The sequence below is a fragment of the Varroa jacobsoni genome, unplaced genomic scaffold, assembly GCF_002532875.2.
Source record: "Varroa jacobsoni isolate VJ856 unplaced genomic scaffold, vjacob_1.0 scaffold_264, whole genome shotgun sequence".
Classification (NCBI taxonomy): domain Eukaryota; kingdom Metazoa; phylum Arthropoda; class Arachnida; order Mesostigmata; family Varroidae; genus Varroa; species Varroa jacobsoni.
The window spans coordinates 52,204-64,536 of NW_019213166.1; the positions used below are offsets into that span (position 1 = coordinate 52,204).

The following is a 12,333-nucleotide window of genomic DNA, read 5'->3' on the forward strand; positions in this document are numbered from 1 at the left end:
ACCGCCAGTAGACCGCGCCAAACGTCCGCGCGCTCACCACACACTCACACACACACACACACACAAGAGACACACACATACACACACACACACACAGACAGACACCCACACACACGCACGCAAGAACACACACACCCACACACACACACACATACATACACCCACCCACCCACCCACCACCCACCCACACACACACACACACACACACACACACACACACACACACACAGACACACAGACACACAGAGACACCCACACTCACACATACACGCACTCACACGCACACGCACAACACACACGCCCATACACACACGCACATACACTCACGCACACACATGAAGACACTTTCTGCAGCTGTTGCTGGCGACACTTGTTGCGCCGTAGGAGCAGCTTACTAAAACTGCCACCACTTAGGCCAACGCGATAATAGGGCTAAAAAAACTGGCTACCAGTACCAATGGAAGCAAATGGGTGACTGAGCCACTGGATCTGGTGGGGGCACAGCGCCACGGCGCCACCAGCAAGGTTAGGGCTCGGATGATTGATGCCACACGACGACTAGCCCCGGCCGCATGGCTTCATAGTCTGTGTAAAGAGACGGCGGATTTGCCTTGATGCTGGGAGGAGGAACGAGAAGAAAGGAGTGTGCGTCGTCCTCTACATATTAAAATATTCACTTTACAAACAGCTCGTTGATTTGCCTGAACGCCCGGTCACGACTAGGCTAACAAGCGCTAGCCGCTTCTGGCCTTGTCGATGAGATCCTGTGTGCGAGCAGGAACTTGATTCTGTCGTGGGTATTCTGTTGAATTATGCCGGCTGTTTGTGTGGCCAGCTTATCGGGAACTTCTCTCGCAAATTCTCACGTCGTGGATCAACTGGCCGAGGGTGGAAAAAAGGAAATGAACTTCGAATTAATGATTAGCGTTTGAGAGCGTCTAATCGCTTACTTCTAGCGTGTGGGGAAAACGTAGCATTTTTACGTTACGAAGGCACAAATATTCATTATTTTCATTTGGGAGAAGGACTCTGCAGCGTTGATTGTAGTTGCTATGACGGCCGTCGTCGTGAATATCTCGCTAATCGTACGAGCGATGCCCTGACGAGATTAGTCTGTAAAGGAATGAGCTGGTACCGTGGATTGGTTCGATCTGTTGCGTAGTCCACACAGAATGCAACGTGGTCATAAGCCAAAATGTGCCAATAGGGGCAGGTAATGGGAAGGAAAAGGAGTTAGAAGAACGACAGTGAAAGAAAGTGGCGTACCTCTGCCTCACATGTGCCTGATCATCCATGCTCGCTAAGGATCATTTGCACCAACTATTGTATGCAACTAAGCGCGGCTTTCCCGCTTAAATGGCCATTGTGATCATGAATGAACATGGAAAAAATTAGGTAAATTCGTTCCGCTCTATTATAATTATCGCCACTTACCTCGTCAGGTTGCCGAAATATCAAGCTGCGCTCTGTTGTTCCTAAACAAAAGCAAAAAACATTACCTGCATATTACATAAATTGTATGTATACTTCTAATAATATAAACCTGCGTGAACGGAACAAAAAATGAAGCTGAACTCCAGTTATCGTCTGCGCACTGACACTCCGTCTGACGGAGCTGCGCCTGTTGTAGCAGACTTTCACGCACGGGACAATTCCTTGCCACGACCTATTACCACCGCTGCTGCTGCTGCTGCTATTGTCGTCGTGTTCCATTCGTTAGAATCGATGGTCTTCGACGGTTGTCTCATTCAGGTAAGCCAATTGTGACAACTAATAAATAGCCGGTAACCAACGATCTTCTTCGTTACGTTTTTTTGTTGCGAATGTAGATATAATGTTGGCGACTGTGGCTTGTAGTCGTAGTGGTGATAGAGATGGCTGTGACAACGGCAACGAAACGCTAATTTGGATATCGCCGCTGCCGGTGGTTATATTGATGCTCGAGGCTGATTTTGTAGCTTCTACGACGCAATATGATGCGGTGCAATGCATAGTTTGGTGTAGTGTAAAGGATTCGACGGTTTAGGCGCCACGGCATTTTGCTGTGCTCCCTGTTGCTGCCGCCGCCGCCGCCGCCGCCGCCGCCGAAGTCCGTTCAGATTCGTTCGGGCTCTTCGCTCGCCGTTAGTGAGGCAGTGGGTTTCTGTGTCGGCGGCGGCGGCGGCAAACCCGGCAAAAGGAGCGGCTGACTACTAATCCTGCTGTTCCTGATGGCCGCGGTGCTCGACGGCGGCGACGCCGGCAACGCAAGCGGTTTGAATGGCCGCAACGACGGGCACTTGGTGACGTTAGTCGCGCTAGTAGAGCTGTTGCCACGCTGATTGCCACTGGGCTGTTCATCGAGACGCCGATTTGCCGCTAACGGGCGGCACCAAATGCTGCCTTCCCGGTAGCCGCCGCGCCATTTGCTGCTGTTTACACCGTCGCTACCCCCAGCGCTATTGCTGTCGCTGCAGCCCACCGTTGCGGCGACACCAACAACAACAACAACAACAAAGATGACAACAGCAATATCGGTCAGTGACTCCAGAAATGGGGATTGTTCTGAATTTTGGGACAAACCAATTCGCGAGAAGTTCTTCTCGTTCCTTTTCCGGGAGCAAAGAACTTGTCCACAGGATAGGGGGTATTCAGAAAAAGTCCCTGAACAGTTCAGCACCCGTGGTAGGCTACCAAACGGCTTTATAGGCAGCACCAGCGTGTGTCATTATATATTTTGCATTTTTCCTCGTTTTCCTTTTGCGAGAGAAGATAGCTGTGCCAACTCGCGCGACTGCAATTGCGGCAGTGTGTATCAGCTGCGTTTGTCTGCAAGGTAGCCATTGTCGCTGTTGTCTTCGTCGTCGTTGACGCTGGCGTTGTGGCTTAATCTGAAGTGCAGCCACAGTCGATCGTTTATTGAATACCTATTTCCGTAAACACCATCAAGTAACGAACATCGGTGCTAATCCCTTCGGGAGCTTGTCTATTTGAACTAGTCAGCTGATCAACAGCTGGTCGCAAGCCGCTCGAAAGAGACCGAAAAGCTGAAATAAAAGGCAAAACGCAAGTAGTAATAATGATGACAGTAATCATGAAGGTTCCTTCGTTAATTTTTTGCCCATACAACATACATATATTCCTTCTGGGCTGCTAGGCGAATCATACGGGCTGTAGCAATTCGATCGGTATTATGGCGTTCGTGATGGTCATAGTGCTAATTCCAGCCCTAAGTGTTTGCAATAAGCGTTTACTGGCAATGTTCCTCGTCGCGTCGTGTCGTTAGATGCGGCAGAACGTCTTTATAGAATGTTGGAGGGTCATCGTAGATGCGCGTCGTTGTCGACAACGGCGACCTCATCCGAAGGCAGAACAACAGGGTCAAAGTGTAGAACAGTGTCAGAGCCGCACCCGCTGCCAGACAAGGCGGACCCACACGTACGCAAACACACGCAGATATATACACTCAGACATACATACGCGCAGACGATATGAACGAACAGCAGCGTCAAACACCCGATTCATGATCTTTGAATGGCTGATGGTCAAGCTAGAAATAGAAATAGATTTTTCTCCTTGAAAATTCTGTCACTTGGTCAGTGAGGCAGTGAGACAAGGCAAACGATGCATGTGAGGTGTCTGTAAGTGATCTTGGCTCGCCGCCATGGCTATCACTAGGGGTAAAAGAAGCACTTGTGGTAGCTGTAAGGATGGTGCTGCAGTCACTTATACTTGTTCATCGAGCTTCTTATCCATCGTGGTAAGCGCGCGGTATGTAGAGCAAGTGGTTACCTTGGCTTGTTGTTCTTCTTATTCTCTCGCGTTCTATCATTTGTGCGCGCTTGTTCTTCTGCCGATTCGCGCAGCGTTGTGAGCTACCGTCAATCACTCGGCCGGTCGTAGCGGCGGCACAACGTTACGTCTGATATCAGGCACAACTAGCACATCGTGTATCGGACGCACAGACGGACAGCGACGAACACACAGGAGCTCAGATAAACATACACGTAGATAGAGACGCTTATGGGGCGCGCAGCGGTGCCCCGCATAGAAGCGCGGCGGAGGCGCTGCTTTATACGGGATCGCACCTTCAGCATCAAGACCACACAACTGCGGCAGTGACGACGACGACGACGGCGGCGGCGGCGGCGGCGGCGGCTGCTGCAGCAGCAGTTCGAGCAGCGGTCATGATGACGGCCAGCCAATTTCTCTTCTTCAGTTATGACTAATCACAGTGTTGTAGCGACTGGTCACCGCCATCATCGCCAGTATCCGACGCCTAGCTACGGCAGCGGCGACTGTGTTGGTTTGGACAGAGTGATTCACGGATATGGCATTGCAGACATCACACTGATAGACAAACAGACAGACCAAGAGCAAATGGGCAGACGTATAGACAGGTGGCAGTGATGGTAGCGGTTGGCTCTTACCGATTAAGTAGATGTGAGCAGGGATTCTTTCTATAGAGCAATAGCTCTGTGACGTTTAAGTTTACGTCGTGCCGTGCCACAACGTCATACATAACGCCTCTCGTTTGCACTTCAACATATAGACATATGCTGACGCACACTGCAAAGTGTTACAATGGGACCAGAGCTTACCGGCGGACTGCGAGCTGGTACGGTTCAGGTACAATTTGTCGTCATCATCATCGTCGTCGTTCTTGTTGTCGTCGTGGACATCGAATACTTACTAGCCACTACGACTCTATGCGCAACTTTGCGCGCGCTAGCCATCGTGCAAGCAGCCCGCTTCTATATGAACAAAGAAAAAGAGAGCAGATGGATGAGGTTCGGGGCGGTCCCGACTGGTCGGCGTCAGACTGGGGGACTACCCCGACGACGGCTAAGGGGCTACACTGCAAACGAAGCTGTACCAGCAGCAACAGCAGTAATTAACGACGACAACAATCGACGGCAATACTGCAATCGTTGTTGAAAGAAAGCGAAACCTGAACGACAACAGCCGTTTGCTTGAAAGCCGACTATTGCTGATCTACAATCCAGAGCCGTCGCTTTCCGAACTGGCAAAAGGTCCAACATAGAGCAAAAGCAGCAGAAGCACCACCGAGACCAGCAACGCACGAAGTGCGAACGGCAACCATCGACGCTATCAACAACGACGTCGACAACAACAACGACAAGAACTTCAGCAGCAACTTCAGCCAAAGCTGGTTAACGCTGCGGAATGGGCGGGCGGACGGTCATTGCTCCCGCTTTGTGGTGACTTTCACTTTGAAAACACACGCATAAAACAAACACACACACACACACACACACACACACACACACACACACACACACACACGCACGCATAGACACCCATATACATACAGGCAAATATACGCAGCGACATCACCCACAATAAACCAGCTCCACAACCAAACACAGCGTCCCACTGTGAGGTGCACACCCAGCGATTGGCGAATCGCAGAGGGTAGACAGACGGTAGATTTGAAGAGATGACGCCGAAGCCAGCATATCGGTCATACTAGGAGATACCAGCACATAGAAGTTCGATTGTACGAAGATGGTGGCGAACCTGGCTGTGGGGGTGTTCTGTGTGTACTCGGTTAATAGCAGCACAATACCTCGTACCCATTGAGTTCTGAGGAAAGGAATACGAAGAATGAAACGTAAAGGCTAGAGGCATTTGGGAGGAGGCAGACGGGAAGGGGATTTCGCCTCGTGCTAACCTTCGAGTACGTATCATGGGTCTTACCGCGAGCAGGCAAATGACCCATGCAGTTTCGGAAGTGCTTTGAATAGGGGGCAAAGAGTGATGAAAGAGCGAAGAGATCGTCAAGCAGGCTCAGAGCTTGGACAACTATGTACTTAAGCCTGTTGTGTAGTGCGCATTTTGGTAGTTGCCGAAGTAGAACTGAATAGTAGGCAAAGAGAGGGTACGAATCACAGAGTACAACATTGTGCTAAAGAGCACAATGGCACATTGTGCGGTTTCGCAGAAGAATCTGTGATTCCGTCAAAAAGAAGGGCAGTATGCGATTGCAATCTCCACGTGAGGCCTATAGACTGCAGATTATTTGGCGTCACGGTGACGGGAGCGCCCCGAACGCTGTAAAGCTTCTTCTCGCGTTTCCATTTGCGATCAATGTGGAGTTGTCAATCCGTTCAAATGGCTTGGTGACCAGATCGATTTTGAAACCTAGTGATGCGATATGAGCTGATGGTGGCGGTGGGGGTGGGGCGAGGCGCCGGGATTGACGAGGGAGGATAAAATCAATTTCAGCTTAAAAGTCGCCGCAGAATGCTACTGTTCCTGGTGTCGTCGATGAGTGAACGCAATATGTAACTGCTCTAGCAAGCCGGCTACGTCTAAGAGTCCTGATAGACAGACTGCTGATTGTATTATAGTTATTATAATACGAATACGTATTTATCCTCGGTGTATACCATTCAATTACAAATACACAGACAAACGCTGCTGGCCATTGCTGACATTCTATTATATTAACATTTAGTGTGATAGCAGTGCCGAGTGGCACTAGGCTGGTGGGCCACTATTGTTACACGAAAGCTACATGTGGCTTCTGCATCGTTTGCTGCAGTTGTTGCAGAAGAGGTCGTTGACTTCGTGCCTTCATTTCAACAAATCGTCACGCGGTCGCGCGCACTGGCTTGTCAGCGCTGCTAGCATCAACACTAACGCTAATATCCACACCTACACCAATATCAACAGTAACAGACGCCACTAGTAGCTGGCTGTTTCGTAGTACAGCAGCAGCATTAGCAGATGCAATTAAATTCAATTCAACATGAGTTCCTACGATTCGTGAAACAGAGCTATTGCTGTTACTGTCGTTGCCGCTCCCATGTTTCGGTCGCTTTTAGCAACGCACAGACAAGCAAGCGGGCGGGCGGGCGGGCGGGCGTTCGGGCGGGCGTCTGGTCGTAGGACGATACCTCGGCGGCCAGTCACGTCGACCCAAGTGAGTTACAGCAGCGGCTGCCGTCGTTGTTAGCTCTGTACTTCTCAGCTGGCGCTGTACAGACAAAATCAACGAATATACCGAACAACAACGACGACGACAGCATAACGTACCTGTCGGAAACGACAACGTTCAATCGACCACCAATTCTATTATCTGTGTAAATATGCGTCAGTGTGAGCGGCCCTGTATGTGTGCCTGTCTGGTTAGGGGAGCGTTCTTATTGCAAACTCGTCACTTGCAGTCGGTGCTGTCACACATTTTACCCAGTTTAGTGTAGGGCGAAATTTGTAGGGCAGACCACCGCACAGATTAAGTGGACATGCGCACGCAAGAAGTGGACGCCGCGGCGGCGACGATGAAGACGCCAAGAAAAGTTCGCTTCGATTTGCAGCTAAGCGGCAGATCGGCAGAAATTCGACATTTGCCTACATTCCAGTGGCATACATTTGTGTGCAGGTTTGTCGGCCTGTCTGTCTATCAGTCAAGCATTCTGGCTGCGACGATGTGAATCTGTCTCTTTTTTTCTCGCTTTCTCTGGAACTCGCACGGTCTCGCGTGCAGAACGTCGCTTATCCAATTTCGTGTCCGTCCATGGCCAAACCGGACGGGAATCACACGGAGAAGGGGTTCTGTAAGCTGGGGCTGAATGGGAAGGAAGAGAGTGCTCTGGAGTAATGGTAGTCTGGCGATCTAATCGATTTCATCGTCTCACTTTCACTTTCAGCGATGGCCGCCCGCTGCCGACACGGTAGTGCCTACGGACGCTGCTGCTGCAGTAGCAGTCGAGGCAGCGGCCACCGCCATTGCTGTCGCTGTTTGTGCGGCGTCGGTGCTGTTGTTGTTATTGTCGTCGTCGTCGTCGTCTTTCTGCTAGAAAAACTGTGACGACGCCGAACAATTTCCACTATGACTGTGGCTTGTCGGTTCGGCAGTGCTGCTGCTGCTGCTGCTACTATTTGTCTGCCTCTCGCCGCTAGTGCTAACCCCGCCACTACTAGTACTTATTTGAAACAGTCGGCCGCCTCATTTCTTTTGATTCTTTCCATTGCTTTGCCGCTTCCGTCTTCTTCGAGCCGTTCGGATCAATAACCTTCTAGCAAAACTGGGCATCTTCTTCTGGTTTATTTCTGGTTTATTCTCTGGCAAGAGTGGCGTTTGGGGTGGGCTGGCGCTGACGCCGCTGATGTGATACCAAGGCAACAATCGCCATTGCCGTTTGCTTTCCTCGTGATGGATCTGGGACGATGGCGGCAAATGCGCTCCACTTCGTCATGTAGAAATGGTCGATGTTGCCGCCAAAACAGCCTCCGTCGTTTCGGCCATCGTTGCAAACCAGCGTTAACTACATATAACTGTAGTAGTAGTAGTAGTAGTAGTAATCCTGGCAGCCGCAGTTGACCGGTGCCACCGCTGCTACGGCTGGTGCGCTTCTTCATTTCCTCGTCTCGAATTCTCACTACTTCGGTGTTCATTCGTCGTAGCAACAGCAGCAGCAGCAGCAGCAGCAGTAGCAATTATAATGGTAGTACAAACATCGCTTGACCGGGACGTTTCAAATTAAGGAAGTTATACTTTTGCTTATATATAGATAGTCCGGAATGTTATGGAAACCGCTGGTAAAGCGAAAAAGTGCGCTATTACAGATAATGTCCGTACAATAGCTATAAACGTTTTTGTTGCCCCCTCAATATTATAATATAAGGATAGTTTCAACATATGTAAACTATACGAGCGAGCCATGTGATAGCGTGGAGTCAGTAGGGTAAAAGAGTACTTGTTACAGTTACTATTCGATCTAGTTGGCTATGTCGGTTAACCTCCGCCCACTGTTCTTGACGATACCAGTTCCTCGTCTTTTCGTTTCATTGTCTTGATTTTCCTTTTGCTTTATAGTGTTCGACTCGACGGGTCGGCCCGACAACGGTGTCCTGACGGGTGGCTTCTCATTTCTCGGTTCCTATTCGGAATGCCTGCAGGCCGTGCCTAGTCCGATTGAGTCACATTTTCAACCTCCGTTCGTTAGCCGATACTGCATGGCAACTCTCAACGTGGCCCATGTAACGGACAAAGGCTCAGCGGTAAGTAAGTCTAAACTTTACGGTTACTATTACAATGGTACTATTTCATCTTATCATTTTGGCCTCCCTGCTATACTTGTGCTATCGTTATATCATTAGCCAATTCCAGCAGTAGTCGTATAACACGCGTATTTGTTTTTATCTTCTTCAACGACAACAGCTTAGACGCATCTTGTCACCTTGTGGGCCCATCGGGACTACCAGTTGTCGTTAGCAAGCGGCGCACCGCATTAATGACGCAAGGCCGCTAGATCCGTTTTTCACAATCTGGCTGACTAGCCATCTGCCGCTCAGCTGCTGCTGCTGCTGCTGTCGCTGCTGCTGCTGCTGCTGCTGATTATAAAGGCAGTCGTTTAACATCATTCGTCAACGCAGAGTGAACACTGAGCGTAGATTACTACTGCTGCTATTACTGAAAGTAACTAACGGCCATGTCTGCGACGCTTCATTGTTATTGTCGAAGCGCGCCAGTACCAAAATGAGTCACACTGCGCCACCACTGTCCATGTGGGCAGTGTTTTCAACTTTAAAAGAATGATTACTGACATTGTGCATTATTCCCGTCTGTTTGTTACAGTATCTCCCGGACATCATCTGGAAAAAGACAATTGACGCCCAGATCGCGCGTATCGGCCTGTGTGTGCCCTCACTCTGCTCGCCGGAGGACATTACTGGGCTTGTCGAAGCGAGTGAGTGTTAACCTAGATATAAATACGTACCTTGGATTTGGACCACGCAACTGGTATTGGTTTGCGTCAATCCAGCACCACGATCGCCGTTGTGATCGTGCATATTAACTTCAGTGCAGGGAAATAGCGATAAAGAAGCCAGTGCTTACTTATGCTGTAGAACAAGTCCTTTGATCAAATGCTAATAATTTCTTCTGTTATTGATGATTTGCAGCGCTTAAAGATGTCGTTGTCGGAACACAAGTGGTTAGCACTTCCTGCTCGGACACAGGTAGCACATACAGTGCCGACCGCAAAGCGATCATGATGACCGGAGCTGTGTTATTCTTTGTAACTCTCGCCGGCGTTGGCACGTTCTATCAATTCAGCAGAGACACGTGTAGTGCGCCCAATGACGTGGTAGCAACCGCAGGCTCAACCGACCCCCTCATGGCACCCGTGAAGGTCCGCAGGTCTGCTATCGGCCGTTTGTTAATGTCATTTTCAGTACTTGAGAACAGTGGGAAGATTTTAAACACGGGGAACAGCAACGAGGGGATAACGTCGATACATGGCCTCCGTCTCTGGAGCATGCTGTGGATCATCTTCGGCCACTCCTATTCATTTGCCCAGCAGTGGGTCACTTACCGTAATGCCGATGTTATGAAGGTCGTTCCTGCTGACATCATCAGCCAAGGCATCGCTAATGGAACTCTGTCGGTAGACACCTTTTTTTTCATCTCGGGCCTTCTCGTAGTCTATGTCACCTTCAGCAAAATGGATCAGACCGAGGGGAAGATCAATATTTTCATGTTTTATTTTCATCGCTATTGGCGTATGACTCCTTTGATGCTGGTCGTGATCGGATTGTGTGCCAATGTTCTGCCGTACATCGGTGGAGGACCCCGATGGGCAGAATCAATTTCAACATATGATATGACGTGTCAGAAGAACTGGTGGATTAATGCACTCTATTTGCAAAACTTCATCAATACACCTCAAATGTGCTTGAATCATACGTGGTTCTCGGCGGTCGACATGCAATTCTATATTATCTCGCCGATCATTCTGCTGGTGCTATACAAGAACCGCACGTTCGGCCTCTTGCTAATTACGTTCTTGGGACTGGCATCGATCGCTGCAACTGCTATCATCATTGCGGTAAACAGTTACCCGGCGATGCCGTACATCTCCAACATTGTGTAAGTGTTAGAAGAGAACAAACGTATCCAACATATAGATAATACTTTATTTAGCAGTCGATGCCATAGTGTGATGCGTGGATACATATACTAGCCATTCTCGCCATTAGCTGTATCTGAGCATAAAAAGCCTCATCGATAGCAATAAGCTCATCTCGTCTGAATCTAATTAGTCATTTCAACTTTTCTGATTTCAGTCCTCTCGAGCTTTTAAATGGATATTCTTCAAATGTTTACATCAAGCCGTATTGCCGGATCGGCCCCTACCTTGTTGGTATGGTGACCGGTTACGTGATTCACCAGAGTAATGGGCGATTGCAATTCAGCCGACGCACGACAATCCTCGGTTGGATTGGCACCGTAACTGGCATGTTGGTAGTTCTCTATGCCATGTGGAATGCCAATACCGGCGTGTCTTTGCCTCCTGTAGCTATTGCAGCTCTGTACGGCGCCTGCTCAAGAACTCTGTGGTCTGTTGGCTTGACTTGGATCGTCTTGGCCTGCCTGTCCGGTCATGGAGGCTTCGTCAATTCGATCCTATCATGGAAAGGATTTGTCCCCTTCAGCAGGCTTACCTACAGCGCGTACATCATTCATCCCGTAATCATGGCAATTTTTTATGGATCACGGGAGAGCGTCTTCGATTATTCTCCATCACTGTTGACCTATTTCGCCCTAGGTAACATCGTCGTTACCTACTCGTTTTCGTTTGTCATGTCGTTGTTATTCGAGTCGCCACTAATTGGCATCGAACGCGTGCTCTTTTTCCGCAAGTAGTTAACCAGCTCCAGCCAGAGAACAAGGACGGACGTGCGGTGGATCCTGAACGAAAGCGGGACGCGCCTCGACAATAGCCCTCCATATGCAGAAAGATATACTATTTAGCATCCTAAAATTATTTTACCATTCTCCCAATACTTTATGTTGGACGAGGAAATGCCCACACTAAAGGGGACCCAAGTAATGCAGAGCAAGAAGAAGGTACGATAGGTGACAAGGTACAGCAGGGGTGGCGACAGACGGCAAACTGCTGCATTAGGGAGTTGAAAAATATAGAAATTGTCAATACCAGTCCTACTGTAGAAGCTACCGATGACGAACAGCGATGCAAACATTTTATGACTTTTACTCCGTAGAACGATCTCGTCCCGTGCGGGCGTATCGCTCATAACGCTTGCAAGTGTCGCTCGACCACCGACTTGATGGTCTCAAACTCGTTGGCGCAACATTGCCAGGAGCATCGGACTCTGATAATCTGTGATATAATCTAAAGAGTTAAATTTCATAGTATTATTTATCAATATATATATATATATATATATATATATATACATATCGAAGCACATAAATAAGACAGTAACGACGAACCGTAGATAATTTCGCCTCTACCACAACCAGTGCTATCCGGCCAATTAAAGGAATTTAAACGATGAAAAGAAAAGGAAGCAAAGAAG

General features: G+C 49.1%; 1 protein-coding gene across 2 annotated transcripts in view; it reads left to right on the top strand.

The window, feature by feature from the left end:
- Window positions 1-12,210, top strand: part of LOC111258790 (nose resistant to fluoxetine protein 6) — a 17,335-nt gene extending 5,125 nt beyond the window's left edge. For both annotated transcript variants that reach the window (XM_022830320.2, XM_022830321.2), the window contains exons 2-5: window positions 8,825-9,009; window positions 9,587-9,698; window positions 9,913-10,879; window positions 11,077-12,210. In XM_022830320.2, coding sequence (XP_022686055.1) covers window positions 8,825-9,009; window positions 9,587-9,698; window positions 9,913-10,879; window positions 11,077-11,656 — 1,844 coding nt within the window. In that variant the 3' untranslated portion in view covers window positions 11,657-12,210. The remainder of the gene's footprint in view (window positions 1-8,824; window positions 9,010-9,586; window positions 9,699-9,912; window positions 10,880-11,076) is intronic.
- Window positions 12,211-12,333: the final 123 nt, after the last annotated feature.